Genomic DNA, 22,036 nt, shown 5'->3' with positions numbered 1-22,036 from the left:
TGGTCCTCCTGGTGGTGCACCTGGCGGACAGGGACGCCCGGGTGGCCCAGGTGAGGCCCGGCCGGTCCCGGGGCCCTGCCGCTGGGCTGGGGGGCGGCGCTGGGGGGGGGGGCTTCGGCCCTGCACCTTCCCCCCCCCCCCCCCAGCGGATGGAAGGGTCCGGGCTCCATTCCAGTCAAGGGCACGTATGTGCCTGGGTCGCAGACTCAATCCCCAGCAGGGGGCGTGCAGGAGACAGCTGATCGATGTTTCTCTCATCGTGGATGTTTCTAACTCTCTCTCCCTCTCCCTTCCTTTCTGTAAAATAAAATATATATATATATATATATATATATATATATATATATATATATATATATATATTTTAAAAAGTAAATCGCCCTGACCAGTTTGGCTCAGTAGATGGAATGTCGACCTGCCGACTGGAGGGTCCCAGGTTCGATTCCGGCCAAGGGCATATCCCTTGGTTGCGGGCACATCCCCAGTGGGGCGGGTGCAGGAGGCAGCTGGTCGGTGTTTCTCTCTCATCGTGGATGTTTCTAACTCTCTCTCCCTCTCCCTTCCCCTCTCTGTGGGAAATGAATAACATGTATCTTAAAAAAATAAATAAAAAACTAAAGTAAACCTCCTGCCAGTGGGAAAGTTGCCTGGAAACCCTGCCCTCCTCCCAAACCCAGGTGCCCCCGCCCGGCGTCTGCCCCCCTGCCCCCCTCCCAGCCCCCTCCCCGCCCCCGCCCCTCCCAGCTCGCTCCCAGCCCGCTCCCGCCCGGCCTCCTCCGCCAGGTCTGCCGGCTGGCCCTCCACAGCCTGGCCTCCCTCCTGGGCTGGTGGCGGCTGCGCCCCGTCTTCGCCAACGGGGACCTGTGGACGATCCTCAGAGCCCTGGTGAGCGGGGACCCTGGTCGGGGGTGCCCCTGCCTGTGGGGTCCCCTCTGACCGGCGGCCTGTCCCCCAGCTGGAGCGCGAGGCAGGACGAGGCCAATGGCTGCTGACCCAGAGCCTGACCCTGCTGCAGAGCCCCCAGGCCCCCATCCGCCAGGCCGCGGTGTGGTTCACAGGTGGGCGCCCCCCCAGGCCCCCCGCGTCCTTGTTCCGGGGTCCCCCCCCAGGCCCCCGTCCGCCAGGCTGCCGTGTGGTTCACAGGTGGGCGCCTGCTCCCCGCCCCCCATGTCCTCGTCCCGGGGTCCCCCCCCCAGGCCCCCATCCGCCAGGCCGCCGTGTGGTTCACAGGTGGGCGCCCCCCCAGGCCCCCTGCGTCCTTGTTCCGGGGTCCCCCCCAGGCCCCCGTCCGCCCCCCGTGTCCTCGTCCCGGGGTCCCCCCCCAGGCCCCCGTCCGCCAGGCCGCCGTGTGGTTCACAGGTGGGCGCCCCCCGCCCCCCGCGTCCTCGTCCCGGGGTCCCCCCCCCAAGGCTCAGCCCAGGACGCAGGCCTGGGGGCGGGGGGCCTGGCCCGGCTGCCCCTTCTGCCTCGGGGAGCTCCTTTCTGGGGCAGCGCGGGCCTCGTCCCCGGAGGCCGGTCCCCGGAGGCCGGGCCGCAGAGCTCCCAGGCGGTGGGGTCAGGGCCGGGTGCTCCCTCCGTGGGAAGCTCAGAGCCCAGTGGGAGCACAAGGTCCCCTCTCCGTCCCCCCCCCCCCCCACACCCCTCCACCTTCCGAGAAGCAGGGACGGTTCAACTTCCTGGGTAACGTCCAAAGGGGAGGCTGGCATCCACGTCCAGTTTGGGGAGGGAGTGACAGACCAGGGGAGGAGGGAGGGCCTGGGGAGGGAGGGAGGGGCCAGGGGAGGAGGGAGGGACCAGGGGAGGGAGGGCCTGGGGAGGGAGGGAGGGCTGAGGAAGGAGGGAGGGCCTGGGGAGGGAGCGACAGACCAGGGGAGGAGGGAGGGCCTGGGGAGGGAGGGAGGGGCCAGGGGAGGAGGGAGGGAGGGCCTGGGGAGGGAGGGAGGGCTGAGGAGGGAGGGAGGGCCTGGGGAGGGAGTGACAGACCAGGGGAGGAGGGAGGGCCCAGGGGAGGGAGGGTGGGCCCAGGGGAGGAGGGAGGGGCCAGGGGAGGAGGGAGGGACCAGGGGAGGGAGGGCCTGGGGAGGGAGGGAGGGCTGAGGAAGGAGGGAGGGCCTGGGGAGGGAGCGACAGACCAGGGGAGGAGGGAGGGCCTGGGGAGGGAGGGAGGGGCCAGGGGGGGAGGGAGGGAGGGCCTGGGGAGGGAGGGAGGGCGGAGGAGGGAGGGAGGGCCTGGGGAGGGAGTGACAGACCAGGGGGGGAGGGAGGGCCCAGGGGAGGGAGGGTGGGCCCAGGGGAGGAGGGAGGGGCCAGGGAGGGAGGGAGGGCTTCGGAGGGAGCGACAGACCAGGGGAGGAGGGAGGGCCTGGGGAGGGAGGGAGGGACCAGGGGAGGAGGGAGGGCCTGGGTGGGAGGGAGGGCCTGGGGAGGGAGGGGGGGACCAGGGGAGGAGGGAGGAACCAGGGGAGGAGGGAGGGCCTGGGGAGGGAGGGAGGGAGGGCAGAGGAGGGAGGGAGGGCCCAGGGGAGGAGGGAGGGCTGAGGAGGGAGGGAGGGGCCAGGGGAGGAGGGAGGGCTGAGGAGGGAGGGGGGACCAGGGGAGGAGGGAGGGCCTGGGGAGGGGCTCTGAGCAGGTGCACCAGGCCCTCCCCGCTCCGGGGCCTGAGGCGCTGTGCCCCCCGCAGGCCAGATCATCCAGAGCCCCGCCGTGGCCAAGGCCAGTGACGCTGGGACGGCCTCCGAGGGTGAGTGGCCGAGGCCCCGAGGTCCCCCCGAGCCCGAGGCCCCAGAGGAGCTGAGGCTCGGCTTTCAGCCACCAGCACCCCCCCCCCCCCATTCCCGCTTCTGTGCACAGCCTCCTGGGGAGCCCCTTCGCCTCCAGGGCCTGTCCCCCACCCCCCACCCCGCCATTGCTCGCCAGCCTGGCAGCGTCTCTGGGCCCAGAGCCCGGTCTTTCTTTTTAAAAAAAATATTTTTTATTGATTTTTCACGGAGAGGAAGGGGGAGGGATAGAGAGTCAGAAACATGGACGAGAGAGAAACATCCATCTGCTGCCTCCTGCACGCCCCCCACTGGGGATGTGCCCGCAACCAAGGTCCGTGCCCTTGACCGGAATCGAACCCGGGACCCTTCAGTCCGCAGGCCGACGCTCTATCCACTGAGCCACACCGGTGAGGATTAAAAAAAAAAAGTATTTTTATTGATTTCAGAGAGAAGGGAGAGAGAGAGAAAAAGAGAGATGAACGATGAGAGAATCGTGGGCCGGCTGCCCCCTCACGCCCCCCGCGGGATGGAGCCTGCGCCCCTGCAGGAACCGCCCCCTCCTGGTCGGACCCCTCAGCCACGGGCCGGGCGCACCCGCCGTTTCCGTTCCAGCCCTGAGGTCCATGAGCGAGGACCCGGACCCCGCGGTCAGCTGCCTGGCCACGCAGACCCTGCACGTCCTGGAAGCCAGCAGGAGCCAGCCGGCTCGGACCCGGACCTGCTGGCTCTGCTGCTGGAGACGCTGAGGGAGCCGCTCTGGACGGACGGGCGGGCGGACACCGCACCCTCGGGGGGCAGCCCAGAGCCGGTGGGTGGCTCCTGAGCCCGGGGCTGGAGGCGGAGGCCTGGGCCTGCGCAACCTTCACAATAAAAGGAGGAACTTCTGCTGCCCCGGCCGGTGTGGCTCAGTGGATAGAGCCCGAGGACTGGAGGGTCCCGGGTTCGATTGCGGCCAAGGGCGCGCGTACCTCGGCGGCAGGCTCGATGCCCGTGGGAGGCAGCCAATCCCTGTGTCTCTCACATCGATGTTTCTCTCTCTCTCTCCCTCTCTCTCAAAATCAGCGGAAAGTATCCTCAGCTGAGGATTAACACGAAATTAGGGACTGCTGGGGGGCAGGCCTCCTGGTCTGTCCAGGGAGTCCGTGCCCAGCGGGGGGGGGGGGGGGGTAAAGGGGGACGGCGGCCACCCCTCAGCAGCGATCCCCTGGCCCAGCCCCCCACGCCCCTCCGCCCGATCTCTCGCTCTGAGGCCAGAGCCGGGGGTTCTGGGATCCGTCCGCCCGCCTCCCGGCCTGGGAGCGGAGGCGCCCCAGCTGAGCCGGGGGTTCTGGGCCCGCGGTCGGCAAACTGCGGCTCACCAGCCACCTGCGGCTCTCGGGCCCCTGGAGGGCGGCTCTTCCACCAAACCCCATGGCCTGGGCGGGTCTGTGTGGAAGACGTGGCGTTCGGAGACGTTTAGGTTTAAAAAGTGTGGCTCTCCGGAGACGCGTCCGTCGCTGCGCTGATGGTATTTGGCTGCGGACGAAGGAGTTTGCCGACCGCTGTCCTGCGCCGGCCGGTCGCCGCTGGTTGAGGCCGGCGCGGGGTTTGTTCGAGGGCACAGGGCACGGCGAGGTCATACACACCCCGGAGGCCCATCCCCCACGGAGAAGGGGCCCAGGAACCAAACCCACGGCCACGGTCATTCAGATTTTATTCCGACAACGTCCGAGGGCGCACAGGTCTGCCGGGAACAGAGCTGCCCGCGGCTCAAATAACTCCCGTACAGTCCGGGCGGAGGCACGGACCTGCACGCCTTGTGCTGGCCTCGCGGGAGGGGGCCCGGGCCCACGGCCTGGGGGGAGGCTGGGGCAGAGCTGGCGGGCGGGGCGGCCCCGGTCGCTGCAGAGGTCTCCTCTGACCCTCTGCCTCTTCTTCGAGGGGCAGGCTCCACTCCTGGGCGCGGGCCTCGGGGCGCCCCCAGGGCTGGCCTGGGGTGTGGTTGGGCTCATCTGAGTGCAGGGAGGGGCCAGGGCAGGGAACAGAACGAAGAAGCCACAGAAGAGAGAACTTTCCTTGTCCGGGAGGCAGGCAGCCCAGGATCGGGGCCGGAGAGGGGCAAGGCTCGGGTGGGGTGGGGGGTGCAGCGGCCGAGCTCAGAGTGACAGGCAGCGTCCAGTTGGGACGGCGAGGGGGGCGGAGGCGCCGGTTTGGGCCACCCCCCCAGGAAGGGGCTCAGCACTCGGGCACAGACTCGGAGGCACAGGCAGGGCGGGGGCAGCTGGAGGGGCAGGTGGTGTCCGCACCGCCCAGGCCGCCCAGGAGGGAGCCGGCCGGCCTCTGATGGAGCTGGGCACCCCCTGCCCTCCCTCCCCCCCATCCCAGCAGCTGCCACCTGCGCCCCCCAGGCCGGCGTGAGAAAGCGTGCTGAGAGCCGGCCGGTGCGGCTGCTGCAGCTGTTCGGTGCAGTCCGAGCCCAGCCCCGCCCCGGGGGCGGCCGGCGTCCTGGGTGCAGCTGCCGTGAGGGGGCTCGGGGGGTCCCAGCCTCTGCCCCTTCCCCCTGCCTAGGCGGCCTCCAGAGCCGACGCCAGCGAGGGCTGCCGGGGGCGGGTGGGGGTCACTGCACCGAGGCCAACACTGAGTGTTAACACGGTGAATACTGCGGACGGTGGGCCCAACGGCGCCGAGCCGCCTGGGCAGCGGGGGACACCGTCTCCGTGCGCCCCACCCCCTCTGCTCCCCAAGTGGCTTCAAAAGCACTCGTAGAGGCCGGCCGGCGTGGCTCGGGGCTGAGCATCGACCTGTGAGCCAGGAGGCCAGGGTTCGATTCCCGGTCGGGGCTCCGTCCCCAGTGGGGGGGGGGGGGGGGTGCAGGAGGCAGCCGGTCCGTGATCCTCTCCTCATGGACCTCTCTCTCTCTCTCTCTCTCTCAGTCCCCCTTCCTCTCTGAAAGGAACATTTAAAAAGCATTCACAGGGGTCAGGCGATGGGGCCCGGACTCACAGGGCCCCGCGGGCTCAGGCGGGGGAGGGTTTGGGGTTTGGGGTGCAGACAGGGTGCCCACCTCCGGGCCCAGGGCGCTCCCACGTGGCCTGGCCCGAGGCGGGACGGGGTGGGGGGAGGAGGGGGTGCAGAAGAGGAAGAAGACGGGGCCCCAAGTTAGCCGGAGCCCTGGGCGGGGCCTGGTCTGACGAGGGGTGTGGGCGGCATCCTAGCTGCTCCCCACACTGCCGCCGTGGTCCAAGCCGGCCCAGAGCCCCCGCCCAGCGCCCAGCCGCCCATCATTGTGCTCAAACCACCACCAATTGTGCTTCCGACGAGGGGGGCGTGTGCAGGAGGCCAGGGACCGCCCCCAGCTGTGCCCCGGCCGCCCCCGGGCGCGGTGGGCCGAGAGGCCGGGCTGGGGCGTCGGAGGGACTTCAAGTGTGGCCAGGACGGCAGCGCCAGGGCCGTGAGGTAGCGGACCCGCCGGGAACAGCAGACAAGCACCGAGAGGCTCCGGTCACCCCCAGGTCACTGCCGTGGACAGCAGCCTCTGAGTCTCTGTCGTCGTGGGGAGCGCCTGCATGCACATTGTCCTTGGGGGGGGCCTGTCCAGTGGGGGCCGGGGGGCGGGACGCCCCAGGGGGCCGGAGAGGGGTCTCCAGCTGGGAAGGCAGAGGGGCCCGCGGCCGGAAGGGGAGTCCACTCGCCCGTCCAGCCGGCCGCTCAGCAGGCCCGGCCTTCCGTTCACACTAAGACCGCCTCCCTGGCCGGCCGGCGTGGCTCCGTGGCTGAGCGTCGACTGGGAGCCAGGGGGTCACGGTCTATTCCTGGTCGGGGCGAGGACGGGACCACGGGGGACGGGGAGGGTGTGGGCGGCATCCGAGCTGCTCCCCACACTGCCCCGGGGGGCCCTGGGCTGGGGGCGGGCGCCCCGCCTTCGGGGGGCGGTGGGCATGAGCCCCGGGTGGGAAGACAGGAGGCGGGTGTCAGGGTGCCCAGCCCGGGAGCCGGCCGGCCGGAGAGGAAGGCACTGGAGCACCAGGCGGGGGAGGTGGGTCCCGGGAGGTCCCCGGGTAACGCGGGGTCAGCCTGAGCTGCAGCCGAGAAGGGGTGGCCCCGGCGGGGTTCCCGGCCCCCCAAAGGGAGGGATGGCCGCAAGGAAAAAACTTCAAGTCCGTTCCCAGGAGGCGAAGAGCCGGTAAAAATAAATAAGGGGCGGCTGCCGTCTGCCGGAGTGGGGGAGACCCCGAGAATCGCGGGGCTGAGCTGAGCGGCAGTGCCAGCTGCCTGCCCCTGGTTTCCATGGTTACCTGAGGTCTGTGGTTTGGGCTCAGAGGCAGGTGCAGTGTCCAGAGGCTGGGGTGGGTGGGGTGGGTGGGGTGGGTGGGGTGGGGTGGGGTGGGGTGGGTGGGGTGGGGGTGGGAGTGGGGAGAGGGGTGGAGTGGGGTGGGATTGGGGGTGGAGTGGGGTGGGGTGGGGGGCTGCCGGCCCAGGAGAGACACCAGAGGGGTGTCACAGCTTAAATGTCCCCCCTTTTTTCTCTCTCCAGAGGCGGCGGGAGGGAGGCTAGGGTCAGGGGTCAGGGGTCAGGGGTCATGTCCATCCATCACTGGAGGCCGAGGGGAGGAGAGCAGGAGGAGCCACCGCCACGGTCCACGCCCAGCCGCCCGCCCCACGGCCACGTGTCCCCTCCACGCCTCCGGGCTGTGGGGGCGGGGCGAGGCTTGGGTGTCCTCCGGCCCGGCCTAGGGTGGGCCCCGGGGGAGCCGCCGGACGCTCCAGAACTTCACCGTCCGGTCACTGCGGGCACAGCGCGCGGTCAGCCGGGACGGGCCGGCCGGCCATGCCCGGTGCCCCCCCTCCCCACCGAGGCCGGGCCCGGGGCTCAGGGCGGGCTCCCCCCTCCCCACCGAGGCCGGGCCCCGGGCACAGGGCCGGCTCCCCAGGCTCAGGGCCGGCTCCCCCCTCCCCACCGAGGCCGGGCCCCGGGCACAGGGCCAGCTCCCCAGGCTCAGGGCCGGCTCCCCCCTCCCCACCGAGGCCGGGCCCCGGGCACAGGGCCAGCTCCCTGGGCTCAGGGCCGGCTCCCCACTCCCCACCGAGGCCGGGCCCCGGGCACAGGGCGGGCTCCGTGAGGCCGGGGGGGGGGTGGAGCTGGGCAGAGGTGCCCCCGACGGGCCCCCACGGCCTGGCCCCAGCCCGGCTCTGTCCTGCTCACTGCTCATGCTTGGGAGGGGGGCCTGAGGAGGAGGAGGGGGAGGAGGGGGAGGGGGGGGGGGGGGAGGGGGGGGAGGGGGGGGGGGAGGAGGAGGGGGGGGAGGAGGGGGAGGAGGGGGGGGGCCGGAGGAGGAGGAGGAGGAGGGGGAGGAGGGGGAGGAGGAGGAGGAGGGGGAGGAGGGGGAGGAGGGGGGGGCCGGAGGAGGAGGAGGGGGGGCCGGAGGAGGAGGAGGGGGAGGGAGGGGACGGGAGGAGGAGGGGGGCCGGAGGAGGAGGAGGAGGAGGTGGGAGGGGACGGGAGGAGGAGGGGGGCCGGAGGAGGAGGAGAAGGGGGAGGAGGAGGAGGGGGGGAGAGGAGGGGGGAAGGAGGAGGAGGAGGAGGAGGGGGAGGATAAAACAGTCTCGTACCGTGGAGGAGAGCAGCTCAGACAGCAGTGGAGAGAGGGGGAGACAGAGCAGGGAGAGGGGAAGAGTAGGGAAGAGGGAGGAGGGGGTCAGGGCAGGGTCGTGGCTCGGCCCTTTATGGCCAGGACCCGGCGTGGAAGGCAGGGGGTGAGTCCCGGAACGTAACTCCACAGCTTCACCCGGCAGTCACTGTCGGGGAGAGAGGGGGAGAGGGGGAGAGAGAGGGAGGGAGGGAGAGGGAGAGGCGGAGGGAGGGGAGGGGGAGAGAAGGAGGGGTCAAGGTCAAGTTCGGAACGAGAGGGAAGAGAAGAGGCCTCTGTGAGCAGCGCCCGGTGGCCTGGCCGGGACGGGGCGGGGTCAGGGGGCGGTGGGAGATACTGGACAGGAGTGAGGCCGGCCGGGGGGCGGGGGCAGGTGGGCATGGCCTGGCCGGGCTGGTGCCTGCCTGCTGCCCTGCCCCTGGGCCCTGGGGGTCCGCCCGGCAACCCCTCCCTCCAGCCCCTGGCCCTCACCGGGCCGGCCCCCCCACCCCCCCTCCAGCCTGTGGACCTCGCCGGAGCCCCCGGCCACCTGGAGGCAGTGGACACGCCCACCTGGAGGCGGTGGACACGCCCACCTGGAGGCGGTGGACACGCCCCGCCCCCGCCCCGTCCCCTGGATGCGGCGGACACGCCCCCGCCCCGCCCACCTGGAGGCGGTGGACATGCCCCCGCCCCCGCCCCGTCCCCCGGAGGCGGTGACCACGCCCTGCCCCGCCCCCCGGAGGTGGTGGACACGCCCACCTGGAGGCGGTGAACACGTGCCCCGCCCCCCTGCCCCGCCCACCTGGAGGCAGTGAGCACGCCCACCTGGAGGCGGTGGACACGCCCCACCCCCGCCCCCGCCCCGCCCACCTGGAGGCAGTGGACACGCCCACCTGGAGGCGGTGAACACACCCCGCCCCCGCCCCGCCCACCTGGAGGCGGTGTGAAGACGTGCCCCGCCCCCGCCCCGCCCACCTGGAGGCGGTGAACACGTGCCCCGCCCCCGCCCCGCCCCCTGGAGGCGGTGAACACGCCCCGCCCCGCCCACCTGGAGGCGGTGGACACGCCCCGCCCCGCCCACCTGGAGGCGGTGAACACGTGCCCCGCCCCCGCCCCCCTGGAGGCGGTGAACACGTGCCCCGCCCCCGCCCCGCCCACCTGGAGGCGGTGAACACGTGCCCCGCCCCCGCCCCGCCCCCCTGGAGGCGGTGGACACGCCCCGCCCCGCCCACCTGGAGGCGGTGAACACGTGCTTGCTGTTGGTGCACACGGCGTTGACGGGGCTGTCGTGGCCCTTGATCTCGCCCACGGGCGTGAAGCTGTCCACGTTCCAGACCTTGAGGAGGCCGGCGCGGCAGGCGCTCAGCAGCATGGGCCGGCCGGGCACGAAGGCCAGCGCGCTCACCCAGTCCTTGTGCGCGTTGGGGATTTGCTGCGGGAGGGCGGGGGTGAGGCCGGCGGGCCGGGACCGGGAACGCCCGCACCCGCAGCCCCTCCGCCTCCCGGTCTTCGGAGCCGGGCCTCGAACCCGGGACCCTCCGCCTCCCGGTCTCCGGAGCCGGGCCGGGCCTGCCGGGCCGTCCCAGCCTCGAACCCGGGACCCTCTGCCTCCCGGTCTCCGGAGCCGGGCCTCGAACCCGGGACCCTCCGCCTCCCGGTCTCCGGAGCCGGGCCGGGCCTGCCAGGCCGTCCCAGGCTCGAACCCGGGACCCTGCGCCTCCCGGTCTCCGGAGCCGGGCCGGGCCTGCCGGGCCATCCCGGGCTCGAACCCGGGACCCCGCCCTGGAGGAGCAGCCTGCCTCCCGCCCTCGCCCCCGGCCGGCCTGGCTCAGGGGCCGCGCGCCGACCTGGGAACCAGGAGGTCAGGGTTCGATTCCCGGCCGGGGCACAGGCCCGGGGGCGGGCTCCATCCTCCACCCCCTGTAGGGGGCGTGCAGGAGGCAGCCGCGCCGTGTTTGCCTCTCATCACCGATGTGTCTCTCCCTCTCCCTCTCCCTTCCTCTCTGACATCAGTTTAAACAATGACAGGGAGCCGGACCGGTTTGGCTCAGGCTAGAGCGTCGGCCTGCGGACTGAAAGGTCCCCGTGGGGGGCGTGCAGGAGGCAGCTGATCGGTGTTTCTCTCTCATCCATATTTCTGACTCCCTCTCCCTCTCCCTTCCTCTCGGTAAAAAACCAATAAAATATGCATTTTAAACAATGACCTCCGGCCGGGGGCGGGGGGAGGAGGGCGGGCAGGGAGGGGGCGGGGGGTGTGGCTCTGGCTGGGCCCCGGGCCCCGCCTGCCCCGCCCGCCCCGCACCTGGATGAGCTCCTGCTGCTCCAGGTCCCACTTCTTGACGCCGGTGTCGCGGGAGCCGCTGAAGAGCACGCCGCCCAGGATGGCCAGGCTCTCGATGCCGTCGTAGTGCGGGGGCTCGAAGTTGTGGGTGGGCCCCACGGTGCCCGCCGGGCTGTCCCCCAGCTCGAACATCTGGGGGCGGGGGGGGGGGGGCAAGGGCCCGGAGCCACCGCTGGGTGCAGCCCGGGGGGGCAGGAGCCGCGACCCCGAGGTCTGCCCCCCGCCCCCCGCCATGGCCGCCCAGCCCCGGGGTGCAGGATCGGGGTGCCCCCCGCCATGGCCGCCCAGCCCCGGGGTGCAGGATCGGGGTGCCCCCCCCCGCCATGGCCGCCCAGCCCCGGGGTACAGGATCGGGGTGCCCTCCCTCCCATGGCCGCCCAGCCCCGGGGTGCAGGATCGGGGTGCCCCCCCCCGCCATGGCCGCCCAGCCCCGGGGTGCAGGATCGGGGTGCCCTCCCTCCCATGGCCGCCCAGCCCCGGGGTGCAGGATCGGGGTGCCCCCCTCCCATGGCCGCCCAGCCCCGGGGTGCAGGATCGGGGTTGCCCTCCTCCCATGGCCGCCCAGCCCCGGGGTGCAGGATCGGGGTGCCCCCCCCCGCCATGGCCGCCCAGCCCCGGGGTACAGGATCGGGGTGCCCTCCTCCCATGGCCGCTCAGCCCCGGGGTGCAGGATCGGGGTGCCACCCTCCCATGGCCGCCCAGCCCCGGGGTGCAGGATCGGGGTGCCCCCTCCCATGGCCGCCCAGCCCCGGGGTGCAGGATCGGGGTGCCCCCCTCCCATGGCCGCCCAGCCCCGGGGTGCAGGATCGGGGTGCCCTCCTCCCATGGCCGCCCAGCCCCGGGGTGCAGGATCGGGGTGCCCTCCCTCCCATGGCCGCCCAGCCCCGGGGTGCAGGATCGGGGTGCCCTCCCTCCCATGGCCGCCCAGCCCCGGGGTGCAGGATCGGGGTGCCCCCCTCCCATGGCAGTCCAGCCCCGGGGTGCAGGATCGGGGTGCCCTCCTCCCATGGCCGCCCAGCCCCGGGGTGTAGGATCGGGGTGCCCCCCTCCCATGGCAGCCCAGCCCCGGGGTGCAGGATCGGGGTGCCCCCCTCCCATGGCCGCCCAGCCCCGGGGTGCAGGATCGGGGCGGGAGGGGGTGGGGGGGAGAGAAGGGGGGAGGGGGGACGCCAGTGCCCCTGCGCACCTTCACGTAGTGGTCCTTGGAGCCGGTGACCACCAGGTCGTGCTGGCTGGCCGTCTGGGCGACCGTGAGGCACATCACGGGCCCGATGTGGCCGGTCAGCTTGCCGACGGGCTGGAACCTGCGGGCGGCGGCCGGAGGGTCAGGGGACCCCGGGGGCGGGGGCTGGGGGCTGCCCCTCCCCCCGGGGCTGCCATTCGGGGGGCGGGGGGGGGGCCTCCGGGACACGGGGAGCAGCAGGCGAGGGCGGCCGCCCTGGCGCTGGGGCCGGGGCACCCCGAGCTGAGGCTGTGCGCCCGCCCTCGGCCGTGCCCTCCCCCCTCCCCCGGGACCTGCTGAGCTCCCAGCCCCCTCCCCCTCCCCCTGAACCCCAGCCCCCCTCCTCCCGGACCCCAGCACCCCTCCCCCAGGACCTGCTGAGCTCCCAGCCCCCTCCCCCCGGGACCTGCTGAGCTCCCAGCCCCCCTCCTCCCGGACCCCAGCACCCCTCCCCCAGGACCTGCTGAGCTCCCAGACCCCCCGGACCCCTCCCTCCCCCTCCCCCCCCACCTGCTGAGCTCCCAGACGCGCACGGCGTTGCCCGAGGCGGCGTACAGCAGGCCGCCCGAGGGGCTGAGGGCGATCTGGTTGATCTGGTGCTCGCCCTGCGCGCTGGTGAGGGCGCGCGTGGAGGTGGCCGCGCAGGCGTCCCCCGCGATCACCTGACCCGAGGACCTGCAGGGAGGGCGAGGTCAGAGGTGAAAGCGGTCCAGCCCGTCCACCCCGGCCGGGAAGGCCGCCTCCTCCAGGGAGCCCTCCCTGATGGGCGGCCGGGCCGGCGCCCTGCCCGCCCCCGGAGGGCATACGTGAGGGTGCGGATGCACCGGGCCGAGTCCCGGATGTCCCAGACGCGCACGAAGGCGGCGGACGCGGAGAAGACCAGCCCCGAGTGGCCGCAGTGCTTGACGGAGACCACGTTGTTGGGGTGGCCCTTGAGGGCGGCGATCTCCTGCCCGGTGACCAGGTTCCACATCTTGCAGCTGCGGTCTGGGGGCGGGGGCGGGCGGGCAGGGGCGGCGTCAGCACCGGGCGGCGGGTCCCAGGCCGATCCCCGCCCCAGCTCCCAGGGGTGGGGAGACGGGGCCCGGAGGTCAGACCCCGTCCGCCTGCCCAACCCCCCCCGCCCCCCGACACGTCTGTGCCCGCTGCCCTGACTGCTGAGAGCTGGCCTCACCATCATCATCATCATTATCTTTATTTTACGTGTTTTTATTCATTTTCGAGAGGAAGGGAGAGGAGAGAGAGAAGCATCCATGAGGAGAGAGAATCATGGACCGGGTGCCTCCCGCACGCCCCCCACTGGGGATCGGGCCCACAACCCGGGCCTGTGCCCCGACCGGGAATCGAACCCGGGACCCTATGCTCCACAGGCCGGCGCTCTGCCCACTGAGCCGCACGGCCGGGCGCGGCACCCACCTTTGGAGCCGGTGAAGAGCAGCTCGTCCGTGGCGTCCAGGCAGAGCACGGGCTTGGTGTGGCCCTCGGCCACGGAGACGCACTGCAGCGGGGCGGTCCGCCCGCCCTTGGCTCCGCCCACCGGCGTGATGGCGCCCCTTCCGGACAGACAGAGGGAGAGGCCCGTCAGCCGGGGACCCCGGGGCCTGACAGGGGCCTCCAGAGCCGCCAGCAGCCGGAGCCGGGAAGCCGGTGAGCGGGGGAGCCGTCAGGGGGAGCCCAGCCTCCCGCGGCCGCCGGAGTCATCCTGTCCAGGCGCAGCCCTGCCCTCGGCCAGTTCCCGCCCTCGCCAGCCTGACCGCATCCCGAGACGTAAAGTGCCCAGGTCACCCCCTCCCTCCCGGCCGGCGGGCTCAGGGCTGAGGGTCGACCTCGGAGCCAGGAGGTCGGGGTTCGATGCCGGGCGGGGCCCAGGCCCGGTGGGGGGCGTGCGGGAGGCAGCCGGTCCAGGATCCTCTCTCGTCACAGATGTTTCTATCTCCCTATCCCTCTCCTTCCTCTCTGACATCAATAAAAATAGATTGAAAGCTCTGGCTAGGTTGGCCCAGTGCACAGAGCGTCAGCCCGCAGGTTGGGGGTCCCGGGTTCGATTCTGGCCAGGGGCACAGGCCCGGGGGGCGGGTTCGATTCCCGGTGGGGGGCGTGCAGGAGGCGGCCGATCCATGATTCTCTCTCATAGGTATTTCCCTCTCTCTCTCTCTCTCTCTCTCTCTCTCTCCCTTCTTCTCTGAAATCAATAAAGAAATATATTTAAAAATTAAAAAAAAATAGATTTAAAAACAAAACAAAAGGCCAGCTGGGCAGGCGGAGGCCTGCGACCCCATGACGCCCCCAGACCGCCTCGGGGAACCGGAGGGCCGGGCGCAGAGGGAGGGGCCGGGCCGCCCCCCGCACCCCGTCCCAGCGTCCCATCCGCCGGGCCTGGCCCCCACGCAGAGGCCCCCCCCCCCACAGCCCCGCACCCGTGCGGCCAGACCCGTGAGGGCCGCTGACAAGGGACTCAACCCCTTTAGGGACCGGAGCTCCGCGCGGGCCCCTCCCCCAGCCCCCGCAGCTCGGGATGGAGATGTTATTTCCCAGCTAGAGGCCTGGTGCCGGCATCTGTGCACAGCTGCCGGCTGTCTTCCGTGCTGCCCCCTGGGGGTCAGCGCACGTCAGAGCTGATCGAACTCCCAGCCAGTGGAACTCCTGAGGGGGCACTTTGCTGCTGAGGCTTTTATGCATAAACTTTGCCGATGAGGCGCTTATATACGCAGATGAGGGACCCAGGGTGTGCGGCCCAGCCAGGCTGTGCTGTCTGAAAGCACGTCCTCCCTCTTTCCCAAAGAGAACGCCTGCCGACCCACAGGGGCGGGCGCGGTGGCCGAGGGCGGGACGAAATGACCCCCGTCCCTCCTGCAGGCTGCAAACGGCCCGAGGGCGCTGTCAGACCAGGGTCCAGGGTGCGCACCAGCAGCTCCCGCGTGTCCCAGCTCCCGCCCCCGCCCTCGCCGGCGCCCGCTGTGGCCGGGAAGGCCCGATCGGCTGTGGGGAGCGGCTGAGAGGGCTAACCGTCCTCGGGAGGGGCTGGGGGACCCTGTGGGGGGGACGGCCGGACGGCCAGCACCCAGGGTCGGCGAGCGGCCAGCGCAGGGCTTGGTGGGAGAGCTCTCAGCTCGGCTGTGGCCCCGGGCTCAGGCCCCTGGGGTGCTCTGCTGGGCTGCCTGGGGGAGAGGGGCCCCCCATCTCCCCAGCACTCCGGTCCCTGTGCCAGGAGGTGGGGCTGGGGGCAGAGCTGGGGTCTAAGCGTGTGGCACCGACACAGCCCGAGCGCCAGGACCCCAAGCACCGCATCCACACCCTGCCCACCCGACGGGCTCCATGTTCCCCCCCACCACCCCCCCGCCCCGGTGATGAGGGAGCACCGCCATCCACACCCTGCCCGTCCCCCAGCTCCATGCTCCCCCCACACCCCGCCCTCCCCCCACCCCCCGGTGACGAGGGAGCACCGCCATCCACACCCTGCCCGTCCCCCAGCTCCATGCTCCCCCCACACCCCGCCCTCCCCCCACCCCCCGGTGACGAGGGAGCACCGCCATCCACACCCTGCCCGCCCCCCAGCTCCATGCTCCCCCCACACCCGCCCCCCCCCCCCCCCCCCCGGTGACGAGGGAGCACCGCCATCCACACCCTGCCCGCCCCCCAGCTCCATGCTCCCCCCACACCCGCCCCCGGTGAGGAGGGAGCAGAGGACAGGCCGTGACAGTGCCCACACGCCCCTCCCCGTGCCCCAGTCCAGCCGGTCGGGGACAGCAGAGGCCAGGCAGCCGCCAGGAGAGGAGGGACCAGGGCGGGGAGGGTCCTGGGGGTGGAGACGAGGGTGCATGCTGAGGACGGGTGCAGGCGGACGGGTCAGAGAGAGCGAGAGGAGAGTGAGAGCGAGAGCGAGGGGAGGGAGAGAGAGAGGAGGACACGGCCGGTACCTCAGGGCCTCGGACATAGAGGAGTCACTGTCATCGGACCTGGGAGGGCAGAAAGTTAGCGGGTTAGGGGGGCGCACGGGCGGAGCAGCGGTCAGGGCGTCCCCCTGGAGGGGGACGGGAGAGGCAGCGAGCGGGGGAGGCGCCGGGACAGCAGGGCGGGCGGGAGGGCGGGCGGGCTGGCCGGGGAGCATGGGGGCCGCCCCCCAGGACGACATGGGATCGCCGGCCCCACACTCTGGGGGGGCTGCTCCTGGGCTGGTGGCTGCCCCGTCCGCACAGGGCCCACCCCCACCCCGCCGGCAATGCTGGGGCCCGACGGCTCCTCCCACCCCAAGGGGCCGCCCACACCTCCTCCTCAGGGGCCGGCTTTGCACAGAGGCCCCTGTCCCCGGGGGAGGGGGGGGTCCTGTCCCCGGGGGTGGGGGGAGGGCGTGGGAAACTGCTTGGAGCTGGCTGTGTGTCTCACATGCGCCCCAGGACCTGGACCCCAGGACAGGACCAAGGCGGGGATGACCCCTGGATGACCCTGGATGGACCGAGGTTGGGATGACCCTGGATGACCCCTGGATGGCCCTGGATGGACCAAGGTCGGGATGACCCTGGATGGACCAGGGCCGGGATGACCCTGGATGACCCTGGATGGACCAAGGTCGGGATGACCCTGGATGGCCCTGGATGGCCCGGTGTCTGGATGACCCACACGCTGGGATGGCGAGAGACCTTGAAGGCGGGTGGGAGGGGCACTGGGCTGGGGGCACCTGAGGGAGGGAGCCCTGGTTGGTGTGAGCCAGGGGGCCGGCAGGGACTGTGAAGGCCAGCCTGGAGGACAGCCCGCCCCTGGGCAGCGCCCCCGTTCAGGACACGGCAGCCAGGCCCTCGGCCGGCCGTGCACCTCCTGGGCGGTCGCCCGCCGGCCTGCCTGGGCCCCGTGCCGCTCCGTGAGGCGGGCAGGCCCCTCACGGCAGAGCTGGGGCTCAGGGGAACCCGGGTGAAAGCAGGTGCCACGTGGGACGGCTGTCCGCCCCCACCACACCAGCAGGGGGCGCAGGGGGCACACCGTGGGGGAGCCGGCCCGGCCATGGGAAGGTGACAGGGACGCCTGGGGGCCTGTCTGAGCGACTGGGGAGGGGTGGGTGGTGAGGCCGGAGGAAGGGGCTTCGGAGAATCAGGGCACCAGCCACGGGGGAGTCAGGGCTGCCTGGGGCCTGAGCACCCCTGTCCGCCCCGCCAGCTGGCTCCGAGGTGCCAGCCCCCTCGGGGAACAGACGGGTCCCCAGCCACGACGGAGAAGACGGAGAAGCAGGAGTGGGGCCGGAACGGAACTGCACCAGCTGCACCGCCCAGCTGCACCAGCCCGCCCACGGCCACGGCCACGGCCACGGCCACGCCCACCCCGCGGGCCCCGCCCTCCCTCAGCCCGCCGGCGCGGCCCTCACTTGTCCAGCGCGGAGCCCTGGCTCTGGGTGCTGGTCAGACGCGAGAAGACGTTGCGATCGTTGCGTGGCCGGGTGGGAGGGGACGAGGGGGGCGTGAACCCCACGTCTGTGGACCTGCAAGCGGGGACAGGGAGCGGCGAGTCAGGGGCCGCCCCGGCCCGGAGCCGGGGGCCGTGCTCACGCAGCCCGACCTCAGACACACACACACGTGTCCTGGCTGGTGGTTCCCTGCTCCTTAAAACACACGGGTGCCCCAGCCCGCGGTCGGCAAACCCCGGCTCCCGAGCCACCGGCGGCTCTTGGGCCCCTGGAGTGTGGCTCTTCCACAAAGACCACGGCCCGGGCGAGTCTGTGGTGAAGAAGTGGTGTTAGGAGACGTTTAAGTTAGAAAACGTGGCTCTCGCCAAAACCGGTTTGGCTCAGTGGTAGAACTTCGGTCTGCGGACTGAAAGGTCCCGGGTTCGATTCCGGTCAAGGGCATGCACATTGGTGGTGGGCACATCCCTGGTAGGGGGTGTGCAGGGGCGTCTGGTCGATGTTTCTCTCTCATCGACATTTCTGGCTCTCTATCCCTCTCCCTTCCTCTCTGTAAAAAATCAATAAAATATATTTTTTTAAAAAGAAAAATAAATAAATAAAAGGTGGCTCTCCGAATACATTTCAATCGCTATGCTGTGAATATTTGGCTCTGAGGACGCATGAGTTTGCCGACCACGGCCCTAGCTGGTCGCTTGGAACCAGGAGGTTATGGTTTGATTCCTGGTCACAGCACAGGCCCGGGTTGCGGGCTCCATCCCCAGGTGGGGCCCTGCAGGAGGCAGCCGGTCCATGATTCTCCCGCATCATGAATGTCTCTCCCTCTCTCCCTCTCCCTTCCTCTCTGAAACCAATAAAAATAAAAGGGGCTGAAGGACATCCGGGCAATGAGGAAGCCACCAAAGTCACCGACACGGAACACGCGCCCACCAACGGTTTCAGCTGCGGGCGTGGCCCCCGGTCCAGGTGCTGAGGGAGGTCTGGGGTCCGAGCCCATGCAGGGGGGGGGGGCGGGGGAGGGAGCCTGGGGGAGGTGGGTGGCGTGGGTCCCGAGAGGATCCACGGCGTGGACATCACTGCCTCACGCCAGGCGGCCACGCCGGGCGGCCACGCCGGGCAGCCACGCCGGGCGGCCACGCTGGGCAGCCACGCCTGGGACACGCTCACCTGACCGGCTGCCCGCGGTCGTAGGACTTCCTGCGGCTCAGCGGGGACGTGTCCGCGGCTCGGGACTGCCGGGGGCTGGCGGGAGGAGGGCGGTGAGGCCCGGCCGGCCCTGGGGAGGCCCGCCCGCCCGCCCCGCCCGCCCCCGCCCCCGCCCCGCCCGCTCACAAGGTGCTGCCGCGGGCGGGCAGGCTGACGGTGCGGGACACCCTGTCCCGGGGGAACAGGCCCCGCACGGTGAGGCCGGGGGAGGCCCGGCCCTGCTGGCCCTGCTGGCCCTGCCCGCCCCGCCCGCCCCGCCCGCTCACAAGGTGCTGCCTCGGGCGGGCAGGCTGACGGTGCGGGACACCCAGTCCCAGGGGAACAGGCCCTGGTGAGGCCGGGGGAGGCCCGGCCCGCCCGCCCCGCCCGCACCCGCCCCCGCCCCGCCCGCTCACAAGGTGCTGCCGCGGGTGGGCAGGCTGACGGTGCGGGACACCCTGTCCCGGGGGAACAGGCCTCGCAGGGACAGGCCGGCTCCGCCCTCGGTGATCTCCGCCAGCGAGGCCAGGGACTTGGTGATGCTCTTGGTGGCGCTGTCCAGCGGGGGCCCCAGGCACTCGGCCGACGCCGCCTTGATCTGCGCCGACAGCTTGGGCTCGCCCTGGTGGGGAGGCGCCCGCGGGGTGACGCGTCATCTGGGGGGGTCTCCGGGGGGGGGACGGAGGCAGAGCCCCCGGTGGACCCTCCACACACCACCCTGAGCCCGTGACTCAAGGCTCCCGGCAGACGCGAGGCGGCAGGCACGGGCTTTCTGCCCTCACGGGGACCGCGCACCCCACCCTCGCACCCCACACTGCACAGTTCTCTCTCAAGAACCCCCGTTTCCTGCCCGAGGTCCGGGTTCGATTCCCGGTTGGGGCACAGGCCCGGCTGCAGGCACATCCCCAGTGGGGGGCGTGCAGGAGGCAGCTGATGGATGTTTCTCTCATCGATGTTTCTGACTCTCCCTCTCCCTTCCTCTGTGTGGAGTCAATAAAATATATTTTAAAAACTAAAAACTAAAAAACAAAACAAAACAAAAAACCCTCTGACTCTCAGTCCCTGGGTGCTGGAGCCATTTAAAAATAAGTAAATAAATTAATTAATTAATAAAAACGAAAAATCCCGTTTCTTGGTTGAAGCCCCGGTGGCCGCACCCGCCCAGGCCCCCAAAGGCTCGCTGCTGCCCCTGCTGGTGGCCGACGGAGCTGCGCCCACAACAACCACCGTGGACCTGGGAGCTGCTGGCTTGGGTCTGGGCCGGGGAAGAAGGAGGTTTTGAAAGCGGGAAGGGGGGGCCCTGGGCTAAGGGGAGGCCACAGGCAGTGGCTCAGGCCGCTCCTCCCCTTTCTCCCCCCCAAGCCCCTGCACCCCCTGCTCCCCGATTCCAAAAGAACAGGCTGCACCCGGTTCCACACCTGCACCCGCCCGGCCCCACAGGAGGCAGCACAGGGCTGGGGGTGAGGGGTGAGGGGTGAGGGCAGAGGGCAGAGGGGTGAGGGGTGAGGGCTGGGGGTGAGGGGTGAGGGGTGAGGGCTGGGGGTGAGGGGTGAGGGCAGAAGGCAGAGGGGTGAGGGGTGAGGGGTGAGAGGTGAAGGGTGAGGGTGAGGGTGGGGGGCTCACCTTGAACTTGAAGTCGTCGTGGCTGCTGGAGCCTTTCATGGTGAAGGACTGGGAGAAGCTGAGGGAGGAGCAGGGGAAGCTCAGAACCCCGAGAGCCTGGGGCGCCCCGGGGACCCCGTCCGGTCCCCCCACCGCCCCCCCAGGCCCGCGGGGTCCTGTCCTCCCCCCCCCCCCCCCGTGGACTCACCTGCCCTCGGAGAACTCGGAAACCTCCTCGTCGGTGCTGGTGTAGCCGTTCTCTGGGGGGGGGGGCGGAGAGGGGGGTCGGATGGGACTGGGGGAGCCAGGGTCCCCCCGAAGCCCTGAGGCCGGGCCCCCCACCCCATCCTCCTTCCCCCCGCCCCGCACACCCTGCTGCACGTTGTGGATGAGGGCCTGCAGCTCGGGGTGCGCCTCCGCCTTCTCCCGCAGGGCGTCCAGCAGCAGGTGGTTCTGGGCGGGGCCGGCCAGGTCCGTCTGCCGCAGCCGTCCCTCCAGCAGCCGGATCTGCGCCTCCTTCTGGGCCACCTGCAGCCCCTGGGGACGGGGAGCCGCCGGGTGACCCCCCGGCCGGGGCCAGGGGCACCCCATCCCTGCCCTCACACCACCGGGGGACCCCCATCCCTGCCCTCACACCACCGGGGGACCCCCATCCCTGCCCTCACACCACCGGGGGACCCCCATCCCTGCCCTCACGCCTCCAGGGGCACCCCCATCCCTGCCCTCACGCCTCCAGGGGGACCCCCATCCCTGCCCTCACGCCTCCAGGGGCACCCCCATCCCTGCCCTCACGCCTCCAGGGGCACCCCCATCCCTGCCCTCACGCCTCCAGGGGGACCCCCATCCCTGCCCTCACGCCTCCAGGGGGACCCCCATCCCTGCCCTCACGCCTCCAGGGGGACCCCCATCCCTGCCCTCACGCCTCCAGGAGGACCCCCATCCCTGTCCTCACGCCTCCAGGGGGACCCCCATCCCTGCCCTCACGCCTCCAGGGGGACCCCCGGAGGGACCCCCGGAACTCCCAGACGGCACCTGTGCCTGGCTTAGATCTGGGGTGCGCCCTGAGCCCCCTTGGCTGTCCCCACACAGGATCTCGGGGTGTGGCTGTCAGTAGTGGGGTCTTTGGGGGGCTCCATCCCTGGGGGGGGCGTGCAGGAGGCAGCTGATCCATGATTCTCTCTCAGCGTGGGTGTTTCTCTCTCTCTCTCTCTCCCTTCCTCTCTGACATCAATAAAAATATATTAAAACAAAAAACAGAGAGGGGGACGGGTGAGGAGTTGGGGGTGGGGTGGGGGCAGGCTCCCCGTCCAGAGCTGGACTGCACGCCCCCCTCGGGTGCCTGTCCCTGAAGGCCGCCGCTGGGGCGAGGAAGCACGTCCTGTGTCCAACACAGACACGCCCGGGACCCCGCTGTCCTGGCTGGACCCTGCTATGGGATGTGGTCCGTCCGTCGGTCTGTCCGTCCGCACTGCCCCCCCCCAGCACATGTCCACGCACTTGCCCTCCGCCCCCAGCAGACTCCAGCCCAGTCGCTCCGACGGGCTGGCCGGGGAGCAGGTGTCCCCATTAAAAATGCTGCCAAACAAGCTGCAGCCTCGGGGTGTCTGTGTCGTTCCCCAGGCAGGGCCCAACCGGGGCCTGGGAGTGCCGTGGCGCCCAGCAGCCCAGCCGGGAGGGGGTGGGGTCCCGTCCAGCAGCCCGGCCGGGGGGTGGTCCCGTCCAGCAGCCTGGCTGGGGGGGGGGTGGTCCCGTCCAGCAGCCCGGCCGGGAGGGGGGTGGTCTCGTCCAGCAGCCCGGCCGGGAGGGGGTGGGGGTCCCGTCCAGCAGCCCGGCCGGGAGGGGGTGGGGGTCCCGTCCAGCAGCCCGGCCGGGAGGGGGTGGGGGTCCCGTCCAGCAGCCCGGCCGGGAGGGGGTGGGGTCCCGTCCAGC

The 22,036-nt window shown here is 71.4% G+C and overlaps 1 protein-coding gene and 1 long non-coding RNA gene across 2 annotated transcripts in view; one reads left to right on the top strand and one right to left on the bottom strand.

Moving 5' to 3' along the window:
* Positions 1–2,674: 2,674 nt before the first annotated feature.
* Positions 2,675–3,643, top strand: LOC118721888. Its single transcript, XR_006741999.1, has 2 exons — positions 2,675–2,740; positions 3,372–3,643. It is a non-coding gene; the product is annotated as an uncharacterized LOC118721888 (long non-coding RNA).
* A 3,676-nt stretch (positions 3,644–7,319) lies between these two features.
* The window catches only part of KIF21B (kinesin family member 21B), a gene marked incomplete at its 5' end in the record, with an annotated part of 28,208 nt that continues 13,491 nt past the window's right edge, over positions 7,320–22,036 (bottom strand). The window contains 14 exons of the mRNA XM_036443181.2: positions 7,320–7,523; positions 9,601–9,800; positions 10,671–10,841; positions 11,896–12,013; positions 12,442–12,606; positions 12,738–12,918; positions 13,348–13,484; positions 15,849–15,887; positions 17,285–17,398; positions 18,488–18,562; positions 18,922–19,127; positions 20,129–20,186; positions 20,316–20,367; positions 20,479–20,644. Coding sequence (XP_036299074.2) covers positions 7,469–7,523; positions 9,601–9,800; positions 10,671–10,841; positions 11,896–12,013; positions 12,442–12,606; positions 12,738–12,918; positions 13,348–13,484; positions 15,849–15,887; positions 17,285–17,398; positions 18,488–18,562; positions 18,922–19,127; positions 20,129–20,186; positions 20,316–20,367; positions 20,479–20,644 — 1,737 coding nt within the window. The remainder of the gene's footprint in view (positions 7,524–9,600; positions 9,801–10,670; positions 10,842–11,895; positions 12,014–12,441; positions 12,607–12,737; positions 12,919–13,347; positions 13,485–15,848; positions 15,888–17,284; positions 17,399–18,487; positions 18,563–18,921; positions 19,128–20,128; positions 20,187–20,315; positions 20,368–20,478; positions 20,645–22,036) is intronic.

Source organism: Pipistrellus kuhlii, unplaced genomic scaffold (genome assembly GCF_014108245.1).
Source record: "Pipistrellus kuhlii isolate mPipKuh1 unplaced genomic scaffold, mPipKuh1.p scaffold_m20_p_186, whole genome shotgun sequence".
Classification (NCBI taxonomy): domain Eukaryota; kingdom Metazoa; phylum Chordata; class Mammalia; order Chiroptera; family Vespertilionidae; genus Pipistrellus; species Pipistrellus kuhlii.
This window is presented reverse-complemented; position numbering and strand designations above follow the sequence as displayed.